General features: G+C 36.4%; 2 protein-coding genes across 18 annotated transcripts in view; one reads left to right on the top strand and one right to left on the bottom strand.

Moving 5' to 3' along the window:
- LOC139963043 (dynein axonemal heavy chain 5-like) overlaps positions 1 to 7,451 on the bottom strand; it is a 63,589-nt gene extending 56,138 nt beyond the window's left edge. The window contains exons 1-6 of one of the 2 annotated variants that reach the window (XM_071963503.1): positions 7,120 to 7,451; positions 5,485 to 5,576; positions 4,483 to 4,494; positions 4,022 to 4,078; positions 1,233 to 1,325; positions 295 to 327 (exon numbers count right to left, since the gene is read on the bottom strand). In XM_071963503.1, coding sequence (XP_071819604.1) covers positions 295 to 327; positions 1,233 to 1,325; positions 4,022 to 4,078; positions 4,483 to 4,494; positions 5,485 to 5,576; positions 7,120 to 7,249 — 417 coding nt within the window. In that variant the 5' untranslated portion in view covers positions 7,250 to 7,451. The remainder of the gene's footprint in view (positions 1 to 294; positions 328 to 1,232; positions 1,326 to 4,021; positions 4,079 to 4,482; positions 4,495 to 5,484; positions 5,577 to 7,119) is intronic. The other variant, XM_071963504.1, reaches the window with a different exon arrangement.
- Positions 7,452 to 9,495: 2,044 nt separating this feature from the next.
- LOC139963074 (SH3 domain-containing kinase-binding protein 1-like) overlaps positions 9,496 to 15,779 on the top strand; it is a 39,231-nt gene continuing 32,947 nt past the window's right edge. For 7 of the 16 annotated variants that reach the window (XM_071963562.1, XM_071963571.1, XM_071963565.1 and 4 more), the window contains exon 1: positions 9,498 to 9,665. In XM_071963562.1, coding sequence (XP_071819663.1) covers positions 9,662 to 9,665 — 4 coding nt within the window. In that variant the 5' untranslated portion in view covers positions 9,498 to 9,661. Of the gene's footprint in view, positions 9,666 to 15,779 lie in introns of all 16 variants that reach the window. The other 9 variants (XM_071963570.1, XM_071963573.1, XM_071963574.1 and 6 more) reach the window with 5 other exon arrangements.

Below are 15,779 nucleotides of genomic sequence, written 5' to 3'. Positions count from 1 at the left end.
CCTAGTCAGGACATTTTTATCTATACTGTACTGCCATGTCCTGCATCAAAGCTCTTGTACTGACAGTGTGAGCAGTGTGAATATCATATTTTCTGGCTGATAAGGGTTAAGAACTGTTTGTACTGTCAGTACCAGTGCTTCAAAGCCTGATATGAGAGGACAGTATAGAGTGTTATTAGCATTAGGAAAATGTCCCAACTGGATGTCTCTCTCAGTTTAACTTTGAATATTCAATAGACATGAATATTCAGTAGAATGGTATAGAAGTCAAAACTAGTAGGATTACATGCTTACCTTCTCAAATAGGAAAGCGTGTCTGGCATCCATCTAAAGAAATGACAGAATAAGAAAATCAAAATATGAAAATGTTTAGTGGTTATGATGCCTAAACATATTCATAGTGTAGTACGTCATACATGTTAATATTCATAAACTTGTGCATACCAAAATGAAGAGGATTATTTATTGACTAATGTGGCAACATATAATGAAAATGTATTAGGAATCAGTTATTATGTTGACAAAGTCTATATAGTGACAGAGTGTAACCAGAAAGCCAGTAGGTTTTGTGATTCCTTGCCATACAATTTGCTGAAAACTTCCACATAACTATGAAAATCATGTAGAGCAAGTGACTTAAATTTGCCCATGAATTAAGGGAGAACCAGAAAAGATCAGCGATGTCTAGCTCATATGTGCATCACTCCCTTGTGGGCATCAACCTTTTAATTCACTAATTAAGGATTTCAGAGTACAGACTTCTTATTCCAATTCCTATATGATATATACTGTAGACACATAGATTGTATAAATAAAACGAAATTTTGAGGTTAAAAATCCCTTTGACACTTTAAGAATTTTATGTTAAGCCCTGCCCACTCATAAATATTTGTGAGATGGGAACCATACACAAAAGTGTACATCTACACATCATGTGTCATCTACCTATCAAGTGTGACATATTGATTCTACTTGTGGTTGTTGAGATGTGTTCACAAGCAGGCCGTCACATACACATGCACACACACGGCAGCACGATTGCAGCGTAACCAAATATATGGTAAAGTTATATCACTAGGGTAACATAGTGACTTTGTTTAATAAAAACTGTTAAATCTTAAGGTTCTAATGTACATCAGGTCAGAAGCAAATATAATTATCACAACTGTGGCAGAGATTCAAAAATTGTACAGATCAGTAATTTGACATTCCTGTTGAAGGTTTTCGGTTACCTGAGTTCGTCTTTCATCTCTCGTCGCCTTTGCCTGTTTGGCCATTTCCTTCATTGCTTCTGATGACATCACTACATTCTTCTTTGCTATGGACTACAGATCAATGAACATATAAAACAATAGTATTCAACATGAATGAGGCAACACTAATCATGGTCAATATGAGCATGGAGTCATGTCCTATCTAGGAAAGAGTTGTAGCTATAGATACAGAAGAAACAGATACATTAACGAGTAATCACAAAGATGGTTAGAAAGATAAATATATAAAATACGAGACTCAATAAAAAATAAGGGCTGATTGAGTTAACAGTTTTCCACAGGTGAATAAGTGATTTGAAAGTGTTAATCAGCTAATGCTTATAAGGCTCTGAAGCCACTTTTCTGTCGTCATAAGGTAACTTTTAGAATGAGTATACAGTCAAATACTCTGATGCAAAAACTACAGTTGTTCCTTGTTAATTCGTCTAACGATTTCTGCCCGTTCACTTTACTGTTAACCTTCACACCTCTAACACTGTGATATACTCCAAACAATATTTTGAGGTACAGAGCATGGACTTTTTGAATTTTTTTAAAAATGAAATGAACAACATATGCTCTCATGGGGTTGCGGGAGGGGGAGGGAGTGGTTGGAGGTTCCTAGAGGTACAGTAGTTTCCATTTTCCATGTCTCTTGATCCTGTTGAGTCTTCTTTTGTTCTACCTCAAAATGATCAAATTGCTACACAAGTGTTAAAGATGTGTAGTGCAGTTCTTTTACACAAGAACCATAGTTTTACATAAGAGACTAACCTCAGAGGCTTCAAAACTGCTACACAAAGTTTGATCACTAAATGAATCCCTGTACCTGTACTATATTGGAATATGTATTAACGAAATACATGGCAGAACTTAAAGGTATGCTGTATTGCCCCAAATATGTTAGACATTCAAATATGGTCACCTTTGGTCAAAATTTTTAAACTGTTTTTATTACAACCTTTGAGGAAATTTCCTCACTGGGACATTCAGTCAACTTGTGTGTTCCTTAACATTGTCTGAGCATGGAGCTATCCAGGTTTATAGCTCCATGGTCTGAGAACAATTTGGAGAGTAAACACCTCCAGGAAAGTACTTTTAGAAAACTTCTAGCAATTATAGCGTGCAATAATTTGGGGCCTATAGTGGCTACCTTTAAGGTGGATGCTTTGCATAGCACATTCCAATATCATTTTAATTGGTTAGTTTGCAAGTGATATAAAGTTACAAACCAACTCAACATGCAGCATTAAATGTGGAGCAATGCTACCTAGAACTATGAAAACCAAATATATATCAGACAGACTTTCCAGCCACTACTTCCATATTATCTCTCTTGCTACAAGAAATGAATTGGTCATCATTTTGTATCTAAACCACTGTTTCTAAATATTACAAAAATTTCTAAATTGAAAGAATGAATTTGTCTACAAAGAAGCTATGTTGATGATGTTAGTAATATGGCTAGCACTTCCACCATTTTTTCTTTTTCATTTGTTAGTCCTATTCCTATCTTGGAAAATATTTTGTTTCATTTGAATTCTCAATCGTCATGAAAATTTTACAAAACTGTCTGATGTAATCCTCCTCCTCCCACCCTTCTCCCAGCCACCGCCCCTCCCTCTTCCAGTGCTTATGTACCACAGTAATGAGAACACAATAGTTACATTGTTACCTTCATTTTTAGAGCTACCATCTTTTTGATAACATTCCCAACTTGGATAATATGCATATTAGCAGAAGCACATGTTCACAACAACATTTCATCATTACAATGTGGTATCGCATGCTAGGAGACTAGCAGAGCAAGGGAGTACAGTATGGCAAAGATGTCATGCTCATTTCAATACATACCAAGCCTTTAATATGTAAGTAAATCAGTGTGCAAAGAAACAGAATGTATTCTGATGCATGAAGTATTAGTTGCTTTTATTTTAATTTTCCTTGTTAGTAAAAGATTATGCAGTTATCACTGGATGCAATAATCTATATGCCTGATATTTCATGCATATTTAAACTTGTTTAAAATTGCTTGCTGACCCCAATGTTCACCATTCATCATCTTTGCAACACCAATCAGTGGCAAAAGTTGTGGGTGTTGGTGAAGCACTTTCCCATTAGGAAATTCCATATGATTGAGGGTGCGTAGTTGCGAAATGGTGTTACAGTTTGCAGCATTTGTAGAAATTTTTGTTCAGAATTATTTTATTTCTTGTTTTCAACAATATCAGCAATTTCTTTTTTGGTTATCCTCCAAAAATTTCTGCTGACCCTACAAATAGTCAGGATCCCCACTGTGAATATCAGTGATCTACAGTACTTATAGGATTAAACGAATTTGCAACGTTTGCTACAAGTCTCGAGTGAACTTGAGTCACCATATTCAAATGTTTATTCAAGGATAAATTATAAAAATATAAAATCATTAGTCAAATTTTAATCAGATATTGAAAATTTACATGTACAACAAACACAAGGCGATCAAAACTGCTGACACAAGTTCATTTTCAAGGGTACAGTATTACTTGCTGCATCCTTCCTGTAAAAATCAGATTTAATGATCTTGAACTATTAGGCCTTAGACTCCCTTAGTTATTATGGATGTGTCGCCAAAATAAAAGACCAAGAACAAGAAACAAATCCAGCAGATCACAGTATAGATTGAATCACAGTTATTAAGGGTGATCAATTGGGGGATTGTTGCTATCAGGGGACGGATTGTTGAAGCATGCAACAGCCAGGGTAGTATAGCTACAGTATAAACATACATATCTTCTAGACTCGGAGATTGACTTTCTCTCAGTCTGGAACCTGGTTTTATATCCCTAAAAGTGAAAGTAAGAAGCATGACACTGTATACAAATATAATAAGAAAAGTTGACATAAAAATAACCCTGTGATCAATCAAGGCTGATGAATCAGCTATCGACATTCACTGAAGAACAGGATACAAAAGAGTGGCAAAATAAACAACTGGAAATGACTATGTGCTTCCTTTGAAAGTGTCATTCGACTTCTCCTGTCTATGTCTCTCTTTCTCTATTGCCACATGTAGTATTTTTTTCTAGCCCAAACTAACCATGTTACACACGTCACAATCGAACAAAAGGTAAAAGAGTACACATAATATAAGAAAGGAAGTTGGATAGTGTTTGTAAAGTACAAAAGGTCTCATTTGATTTGATTCTATTGTTTTTTACCAAGTCGTAAAGAAAGGAAATAAACTTACCCCTGGTCCTTTCTGTCAATGTTGATGAATAGAAGAAAATAAATATATACTGATCAGTTACAAGTGCAAAACATGACAAAAGTAGAGGCAAAATTAGATCATTAATGTCTTTCAAATCTATCTGAAATGAATTTCAAATCTCAGATCAAGCCGTATCAATATTTAGTTGAAAAATCACAAACTCAGATCTGCTTTAATGAAAGCACTGACCAAGGCAAGTTTAATTATTTTTCTCCTTTGAGGTTGAAAAAATTGCCTTTGAATTGTTTCCTTACGACTTTAAATTTGATATGGTTAGGTGTTAATGCCGCACATTAATATGGTGATTAGTAGTCTTTCACGTTTGATCTGTACGCGCAATTACCAGTATTGGTCTTATATCAGTAAAAGTTGCATCAACTTTCAATATGTGCCTTATCGATATTCTTGTTTGACAAGAAATTGACTTTCTTTTTCCAAGCTAACTTTATTTTTGCGATGTTTGGGCCGGGATTCTTTTTTCTCAAAAGCCAGTATCGGCTGATATCAATTTTGAATATCTAAATTATACGATATCATATCGGTAAACACAGGCTGATATTAGCAATATCTGACATGTGCAACACTACAGTGACTCGCAAATGACTGAAATATCTAGCAGAGTTGTAGTAAAGTACAGTATTTCATAGAAATAATCGATAGCTGCATGAGCTGACCTCTCAATGATAGCTCATTACCTTGGCTGTTTTTCAAAAGTACTCAGTTCAGACAGATCTCAGTTGATCAGGATTAATAAATATTTTAATACAACCTGTTTTAAGCTTTTGTAGTTGAAAAGTTACTTTAAAAATTGTCTTTGCTATATATGAGAATACAGATCATTATTATCATTAGGATGAGATTACAGTAAACATTATTCAATCATGCATCAGTAATGAAAAACAGTGTTTCCAAACCAAGAATTATTCCCTCAAACTCCTGAACCATTATGGCAACATGTGAACAAGCATTAAAGGAAGTTACCGGAGCAGGCCCACCACGTCTGTGGGTTGTCGTTGGTTGAGCATTTGAAATGGTTGCTTTCTTTTTAGTATCAGCATCTTTCTTTTCTTCAGCTGGATATGTGTTGTGAAAAGTAAGAAGAAACATTACGAATATTATACGAAAATTGAAAATATTAAATGTTTAAATTCTGAGTAAATGGCTTCCAAACTAAGTCCTTGAGGGAATAAAACATCTGAAAATATGTCTGTAATTATATGTAATGCTCTATCCTAGTTTGCATGTTTGTTTATTAGTTTCAGTGTCTAATGGACAGACAAAATTAACTGTGTCTACATTTGTAGTCCAGTCTGTTAATAAGATAACATGCCTAACATTCAAAATACAGGTCTGCAGTTAAAAATGCCAACTTGATGTTCAAGCAAACATTGGAAGATCTCAGGATGGCGCCAAAATTTAGTGAAATACTGCATCACTATGACAACTTGAGAATATGCAAAGGTTTTCTCACAAATTTAAGTACCATATGCAGGCGCGTAGCCAAGGGGGGGTGGCCGCCCCCCCTTGAGCATATTTTTTAATTTTTTTTTAATGTTTTTATGATATCGCTACTATTTTCAAAAGAGAAAATGCTAAGATGCAACTTACAAGGCCTGGGAAGTGCCATTTCCAGCGATCTGGGAGGCATTTTCAGCCAAAATTTTCTTGTACCCTTCGCGCCAACTCATGGAGCGCTACGCTTAGATAGTTTGCAATGCCGAATCTACCTCCCTTGGCAAATTCCTGGCTACGCGCCTGACCATGTATACATTCCAGGATGAGGGTATAAACTTCTGAACATGGTCAGTTTAGCCCTTGAGGTATTATCTAGGAATATTGTGGTCACTAAGATAAACATAAATGGTAAGCTATGCATATGATAGTAGCCTACATAAATGTTATTTCCCTCAGCCAAACTGATCCATTAGTAGAACTTTGAAGCTTCTGATATATTACCAAGACTGGAGTGCACTGAAGCTAGTATGAGCATATCATTAAATGTTGTTATTACTCAAGTTAAAATCCTAGGTACCAGGCCTGCTAGGGACTAAGTATTTACCCTCTCTGAGACATTTTACTGTCTAAAGAATCTAGTACTCCTCACGGGCTGAGGAAGTATGTGCATGAAAAACATCTGGCAGGAAAAATACTTCTTGGTAAAATGAAACAGAGGGCTATACGATTGACCTTTACGTATGAACAAGGAGGCAACCAAAGATGGTGTACACTTTTTCAGATGACAAAGTCTGATATGAATCTTGTATAAGGCATTTATTAAGGTAGGTACTTCAGGCTAGGTACTGTATGTATATTATGGTGCACTTATTTTTTGATGATTTATTTTTGATTAATGATATCTTAAGGGCTAGGCCTAGGCTAGGTTATGTAAAGTATCAATGTGAATATGAGAAACTCATTGCAAATATGAGATATCAACTTGAGGAATTAATCTGAAAAAGATAAATGCCCCACAGTCCTACTAATTCATCCTTCCGGCTACATACAGTCTTACACAGTCTAGTCTAAATAAGGCTTTCAAACGATTCACCAACTCTTGTGGCTATGGCAAGATGCTAACTCACGCCTAAGTTTTAACTATATCTTTAAAGTGCATACGTTTTGAAGAGCTGATCAATGGTGGAGCAACTTCAGTGTCCGGTTTCGGAGAGTCAGGTTTATTCGCTTCCTTTGCACTCGGACCTCCGTCTGCTCCCGGACTTTCTTGCCTACCACCGTCACCTTCCATTATAAAGTTTAAACTATGTCGATTTATCCTCGGAAAAGATGGTTTGTCTGTATGCGATCAAAATTAAAATCGGGACTTCAAAATGGTCCAGTAAAAACAACATTGCTGCGGCCTGTACCTATACTGTAAAGACCCAATATGTTACACTTCGTTGTGCGTGTACAGTACGCAGGCCCAGGGACGGTGGCGACAGGTGCACAAGTAGAGGAGAAAGTGAAATCTATAAAACAAACATACACCGCTGAGAGAATATAGGCCCTTTAGATTTGACGGAAAGACTCCAAACTTTTCATAAACTTGTTGTAGAATATCATGATTGTGATTTTTAAAATCACTTTTGTAGCTTTCTGCAAAAGTTTTGAACAGAAGAGATTGCATTTATAGGGAAAACCTTTACTCTTCTATATATTCATCCGCAGATAGTCGGTGGTTACCATGGCAAATGTGTGATGCGTCTAAGTATCAGATTTGTGAAACATACTCTGCCCAACCGTATGTGTGTAGACCATAGAAATTGATCAGGAGGCTTGATGTAGCACGGTGACTGGTGGGAGAACTCGAAAAGGGATTAGTTGTCACTGCCACTTCTGATTAGTTTACACTAGGGTAATGTGACCATATTTGCCTGACTGGAATCAGGGACATTTATTGAGTGACTGATATGGGGGAGGGGTCTAAGGGGAGGGGGTGTCCCCCTCCCCATTGGAAAATTTTCAAATGCCTAAGGTGCTTAGATGTAAAATGGTGATACTTAGAAGCACTTTTTAAATCAATTTTATTTTCAAAAATGTAGCTTTTTCTAAGATGAAATTTACTTACTTTACGAAAGAGTGCTAGGCTAGATCGATCTAGCATATTCTAGTTTACACTGGCCCACCTGAAATACTGGTTAGTTCCGTTCTGCGACTGCACACTTGACTAAATTTTGTTTTTACAATTATTTTACTAATAATGTGGGATATTTTCGAAATTCCTGAACATTTTGACGAATCGGTGACATTTTCGGGGACACTTGTTCATCGGGGACAGCACACTGTAATCGGGGACTGTCCCCGAAAATCGGGGACGTCTGGTCACCTTACACTAGAGAGAAAAAAAACTGGCATACAATTATTGCTACTCTGGTAAACATGGCCTTCTAAAACGTTGAGGAGATATTTCCTCCAGCGGCGGCGGAAATGGATTGAAGGTAGGCAAAGGAGGGGAGGGAGGAAGTGAGGAGGGGATCAGGAACTTCGTGGGGCAGTGCAACATATGTTGTTGTTTTTATCCAAAAAGGTATACGGTCCTTGATTGGGACTTGTGTGTCCCTCCTGATCCTTTTTTTCTACTAAACTAAACTAATGGTAATTATAGTTTACTGAAATAGGAAGGGCGGTACTTTTGATTTACGAAAAAATTTACATAATTTTTTAGGGATACAAGAAAAAAATGTGATGCCTACATGTAAAATGGTGGCACTTAGAAAGGCTTTTGTCACCCAAAATTTTCTGAGAAATATGCATTTTTTTGTGTGTAACATCAATAAATTGAATAGTAGGTGATAATTCATTCTTTCCCGTGGCATGAAAATGTTCGCTGCTCGCCCCAATGAAAAGAAATATAGGCTAATTTGAGGTTCAAATGATGCTGTAAAGGAGGTTTTATACTCTATTATGCTAAATGCTAAAGAAATGATGGTTGCTAAGTCAAAATTTGATGCAAATTTTTTTATGTATACTTGACAATTACAATGCGGTTTTTTCGGACGCTTGTGCGGGTCAGCGGGTTTGGGTGTTAGAATGCGGGTCTAATTCCCGCGAATTGCGGGTCAGTTGGGAGCTCTGCATTTAATTTTAAACCAGAAAACGAAAAGGTTTAGACTAGTCTACCACTGCTATTCCTCTCGATTTTTTAAATTTCCAATCATATGATTTAGCGGATGTTCGGAAACACTTTTTGGCTCACCTTTGGGGGGCCATGGCCCCCCTTGGCCCCCCTTGGATCCGCCAGTGTCTGTTTAAAGTCTAGACTTCGTTATCCATTTAACAGAAAGGTAACGAAGAAACATGTAATTGTCAAAGGTGACACACAGACAGGTGCGCAATTCTGGCAAGTTTTCAAATAGAGGGAGCTGTACCTTTTCCACGTTCCAGTAAGGCACTGGTATTACAACGACAGTGTGTTGTTTGTATGGATATGTCCTATCCCAACACATGTATTCAGTACACTGTACAGATTATTCGTAACACTAATAGCACTAACTTAGTATATTGCTTGCTTCACTTGCGTCTTCAACACACGTAGACTACTGCTAAAAAATATACCACTGACGCACTATCCGTAATCCAAACAACGTCGCTGCTTTGGACTAATATTTTCGGCTTACTTCTTTGGGTTGTTTTTGTATGACAGTCACATAAGTTTTCAACAATGGGTAAGGATTACATAGCAAATTACCTCCGTACAAGTGTTTGTAACGTATGATTGAAATCAGGGAATATTTAGACAGCCGTCATCAAAGAGGTGTAAATGTGAAGGCGTATCCTAATACTATGGTTGATGTAGGCCTATTTTATGCCCGAGTTAGTGTTATTACTGTTAACTTCCGGAATTTGTTCATATTCAAGAAATGGCCTAACCAGACCTTGAGAATGTATTCGTTGTTACATAAGTTAATTAGCGTTTCTACCACATTAGCCAAACCATTGAAAATATACTAACGACACACCCACTGCAAAATAGATGAGGAAAACGAACACAATTTATCATTAGCCTAAGCTAAATGTTTGACCAGCTTTTGTAGTGTGTACACAAACAACTGTTACTTCAAATTTGTGAAATGTGAAAAATAGTCTAAGTTAATCCTGATCGTAATGTTTAGTACAAAATACTTCAAGCTTACAAACCTGCCTTAATTATAATATAGATTCCTACAGCCATAGACTAGGGCTGGGATGTTACTATTTCACTAACCTACTTGTTCTTAGGCCTACTGCATGTGATTTGAGTAGACATCTAAATCTTGCCAGCATCAGATATTACTATTAGTATTACATTGGACACGATTTATCTCACATTTGTTAGTGTTCAGAATGCTTAAATTCCGATCTAAACTACTTTTCAGTAATGTGCAATATTGCCTTGCAACAGAGTTAACCTGTTGAATTATGCTGCAGGTGGTTGTTTTAAACTTAAAGGCCTAGTCAAAAGTTAGGTTACACCACTGTATTTGTATGTTTGTCAGTACAGCTCATCTCACGACCGGTGAGGTCCGACCATCTTGTGACATTATGTTGATGAATATGAATTTTTTGGTTACTTCTGGGGCACATTGTCAATTAGAACTGTGCAACAATTTTGGAAGGAAGTGAAATTCTGTTGTGTATTCTCATGTAAGGCAAAAAAGGTATGCTTTTTGAAAGCTTCACCTTTATTTGATTTGGAGAGATTGAATGAAGCTATTATGCAATGGGAGTTGTAGGTTCAGCCTCATTTACTGCAAAATGTTGCTGAAACTTAATCTTGTTTGTTTTTTAATAACTTTCTTCATATCGTGTTGCAGAGATGCATGCTTTGGTCCATCATGAATATTATGCCAGTAGCCTAACTAGTGTTCATGTATTGAAACAATGTTTCACAAACTCTGCAGTGTGCAGTACAGTAGATGCATTGTGGTAAACATTGAGGAATTTGACAAGAGCCAACTTTAGATAATAACTTGGGTGAACAAACCACATTGTCAGAGACTTCATATTTCGGTTAAAACAGAGTTGACTAGGTTGTAGTGCAATCAACAATCATGGATGAATGAATGAATGACCTAGTGTTACTGAAACTAAGCCTCATACATCATACAAGCTTGAATTGTTACTAGCTTTAACAAAACTTGGAGAGCTGAATGTTTGGGGCAACTCTGCGATTAATTCCCGCACGTCCCTGGACCGTACATTCCACTATTAAGAAAAGGGTGTCGTGTATTTGTGTAGGATCTAAAACAGTCATTGTTTGTCGTTCTCAAATTATTTTGAGAATGACACTTCACATCCCAAACCTGTTTAAATTTTAATAAATTAGTGTTATTTATATGGTTATTAATCCCAACATAGGCCGACATTTTACCGTTGTCAAACTCGATGCCAACCTCTCATGGAATGGTACAGTCCAAAATATAACAGACTGGTGACGACGAGTGGGACTTGATCCCAAATCTGTGTTCAATTTTATGTATCTTGGAAAAAAATGGTTTGAGGTACAGGTGGTGTTACTGTGTATGAACTGTACATACTTTCCTTTGATATTTGATTAGGGTATAAACTGGAGGAGCAATGGTGCAGGTCAGAAGATTATAGCACTTGGATAACATCGGTTTAATTCACAGAGCAATTTTTTGATGAGAGAATGCTCAGTGTCAGGCTGTCAGCCTGTTTTCATCTACTAGATTAACTTTACAAAAACAATGACTGTTTTCATGATGTTTCAGTGATGCTCGCAAAATTAACAATATTATCAGTAACTTAAAGTTTTTTATGCAAAACTGAATTAAAGTACTGTAGCATTCATGAAGGTGAGAGGTGAGGATTTCTGTAGGAAAGGTAATAGTTTTGAATGGTAATGACTATAGGAATCTTGTTTTGAATATTCTTTATGCTTAGAGTAGTTGTCAGTCCAGATTATGCTGGTCAAACAGTGCGGGTATGGATCCATGGGAATGGGTGGTGTACATACATATAGTACATACATATAGTAGTTGTTAGCACAACCTTGTGTTTTAGCCCAACTTGTACCTAATTGGGAAAGTGGAATGACAAAAATGGAATGTACCATTTAACATTTTCTTATTTCCTACCCCCAGACTCCCTTAATGGGAGTCAGCTTCACCAAGTCCAGGTCCCCCCCCCCCCCCTCTCCAAAATGTTTCAGCTTTGTTCTTAACTTAGTAAAATGTAATGTTGTTGAATTTACTGGATATATCTTTCCATTTAATGCTGCCATTTGCATGTTCGCTAAGCGAGTATTATTCAAGTGGTTCTGCGTGTGAGTGTGATACATCAAGTAGTGTTGTTGCATTTGGTTCGTGTTGCCGAAGTGAGTTCTCTGAGTTTTGAGTGCTGGTTTCTAAGTACATTTTGTGTCTGTGGAAGAGAGAGAGAGAGAAGAAGTAAAAGACATGTTTTGTTAGAAATTTTTGAACTGTAGTAAATATTTTACTGATGGCTAAATATGTATCCTGAATGTAATTCTTTGTACATGTGCACTATAGTGAATATAGTGACACACATCTATGCTACACTAGAAGAACAGCTATGATACTACAGTGTATAATATAAAGGTACAGAGCATATATCTGCTTCATTGCATTAAACCACTTGTTCCATTCTGTGTGTGTGAATTCTGATACCCACCCAAGCATAGGCAAGTACAATAGTACAGGCCATGTTTGTTTTCTATCGTGCCACTGGCTACACAGTGACTCTACTAAAATGGTTTGAATATATCTATGATGACTAATACCACAGTAGTAGTAGTAGTAAAGCAAGACTTAAGGTGTGTATAACTGTTCTGTGTTTCCTGAATGCTTTAACAATAAGGCAGCTCTTAAAGCGAGGATTATTTAAGTGAACAATGTGATTCCCATGTACATAAATCTACAGGTACCAGTACAGTAACAAATATAGAATAATATAGTAGATTGATTATTATTAACTTTAACTTGTTTAGTAAAAGAATGGTTAATAATGTGATTATATAAATTATAAAATTAGGAATACATCTAAACATAGGTAGTCTCAGTCTATTCATACAAGTTCTTCAATGTTAAATGTGCAGTGTCATTTCATGTATATATTGTACTTGTAAGCACTGCTAATCTGCACAATGTTTGCTCATATCCATATACACAATTTGTTACCACAATAGCATTATCTTTCTAGTTGAATTTAATTCAATAGCAGAAATGTTTTCTTTTCTTCTTGCTATTATGAAGAGCAGAGAGGAGGTTGGAGGGGGGGGGGGGGAGGGGAGGGGAGGGAAAGCAACAGAATGAAGCAAAAAGAGGAAAGCGCCCCCTGTTTATTTGAAAACACTACAGAAGATGGGGCATGTTTGGCATAACATAATAATTTCAGAAGATTATAACTTCATAGTATGAATTACCATTAAAGGACGATTCAAGTTGCACAGTACCTAGTTTCCTTATCACAATGATAGAGCATCTTTTTCCTCTATGTCCTGTTAGAAAGAGGCTTACTTAAATAATTGTGCTTCTATACAATCTTTGAAGGAACAGAGTGTGATCTTAATATATGGTATACTGTAAATGATTCTTGGCAAGCAATGTTATAGGACTTCACATGTACAAAATATTCTGCATTGCTACCTGTATATGAAATTCACAATTTAATATCTTAAACCTAGCTGTGCTGAAATTTTGGTTATATCTGGGATTAAGTACAGACCTGAAAACACAGCTAGCAAGTGTACTAAAAAAGCTTGTATTTTGGGAGGAATGGGGTCTATGATGCCATCAAAGCACATTATTTTTTTTTGTCAGTTCCCAGTCTCATAATGTCACATGAGAGAAAACTGAGGATCGGTTAGTTTGTTACCTACAAATGTCCATCAATGCAGGATTATGTACAGTATATATGTGTGTGTAAGAATGCACAGGTGCCTTGCTTAGTGCTATTCCTACACACAGTGACCTCCTGCCCAGATGTATAAAACCCTGTGGAAAACTGTAATATCATTTCCAAATTGATTACAAGATAATAGGTTGGGATGGCCTGTCTTCCACGCATTCACTCAGGTAAGAACATGTTGCACATAGATACATGTGCTAGCCTACTGCTTTCATAGTGGGAGTACAAATAAAGTAGTGCACTTTGGTTTAATTTAAATTCTTCTATGGTTAATATATCTTGAGGAAAAGGGTTAGTTCCAGATATTTTAACTTTGCTTGAATGTTTTATTTTAACAAGACTGAACTATTTAATGGGGGGGGGGGAGGAGGGATTGGGGGAGGGGGGATGGGGAGGGAGTGAAATCAGTTTGGTCTGTTTCCAAATTTCCGAAAAAGTCAGTATTGTAGACCAGTTTTCAATATGTTTATTGTTGAATAAAAATATTAGACAAATATGCAGTGGATAACTCTAAAATTACACTTTCACAGAAATCTTTCTACCTAGTTGTTACTCTTCAGGATATGGGGCCGTTTTCTATGTTGTCAAATGTTAGCTCCAAAGTAGAGGGAAATCCCTGACATATCTCTCAGGGAAAAAGAGGTCCACTTATTTGCTTGAGCCAAGGCTTTAGGATAATTGGCCAAACAGTAAAGAAATGCATGGTCAACAGAATCTACATACATTCAGTCTTCTTTTAACTTTGAGGAAGTTTTAGTGTGCCAGATCACCATTCTGTTTGGTTTAATGGTAAGCTTGATCAACAGTAAGACCTAATAAATGCCATATATATATATATATATATATATATATGCTGGAGGTATCATAATAAATCTATCCACAAATTTATGATGCCTACAGTATATGGTATGATCCCCCACAGTTTATTACTTTTAAAGCATAAATTCAGACACCATTTTATCTGTGTGTTGGTCCGTTCAATCTAACTTTTGCTACCTTCCCTCCATTGAATAGCTTGTTTGTTCCTAGTGCAATCATCTGTAGAGCATTGCTTTGCCACATAGAGTTACTGTAGTTGAACAGTAGGAATTGGAAGAAGACCCAAATAGTTTTGTGAAGTTTCCTGCTCCACTAATTCCATTGGGGGACGTGCCTTATAGTATTGTCTAAATATTCCAACAGGGTGTGTGCACATCATGTATAGATCACTTTTCTCAGTCCATTTTGGCACTCCTTGTGGAATTAGCTGGCAGCAGTTTAGTGCACAAAGTAATTTATTTGCCAAAGAAAACATGAATGTGGTGACTAGTACTCTCACCGGTTATGATGTGATCAGAACATGAGAACAATTCCAGAACTGTTGTTATACGTTCATGATTTGAAATGCAGATCACAGTTGAAAATTATAGAATATATAAGTAATTTCATTGTTAACAGATCTATAAATTGTTGATTTCTTACTTGAATGCTAGATCTGGAGTTCCTAAACATGGACTAAAGGTCTAAAATGTTAGACCTTTTTATTAATATTGACTGCAAATTCAAAAGCATTACACATGTTTTACTTTCATTGATCCTATCCTGTCCTTTTGTTATATTTTTTTATTTTTTACTTTGGTGTACAGTGAATAATGAGTTTCGATTTTGTTTGGTTTTAAGTACAATTTACAATACTTTTTTCAAGCTCCCAGATATAAAGTCAGCCAAGTGTATGTTACTTTGCATTGTTAGGTAAAGTTGATGATTACCAGATAAATTACAGTTTGGCAGTTATATGCATTGCAAACAAGAGTTTCATGTTGTGTACAGTACACATGATGTGGGAGTTGATGGTAGAGTCCTGTATTGGAGTTTATATGTTACAATAGCTGTGGGTGTCAATGCTGTCAGGGAGTCGCTTTGGGAGAAGA

The sequence above is a fragment of the Apostichopus japonicus genome, chromosome 21, assembly GCF_037975245.1.
Source record: "Apostichopus japonicus isolate 1M-3 chromosome 21, ASM3797524v1, whole genome shotgun sequence".
NCBI classification, from domain to species: domain Eukaryota; kingdom Metazoa; phylum Echinodermata; class Holothuroidea; order Aspidochirotida; family Stichopodidae; genus Apostichopus; species Apostichopus japonicus.
The sequence above is the reverse complement of the archived record's forward strand: the minus strand, read 5'-3'. Positions and strand labels throughout refer to the sequence as shown.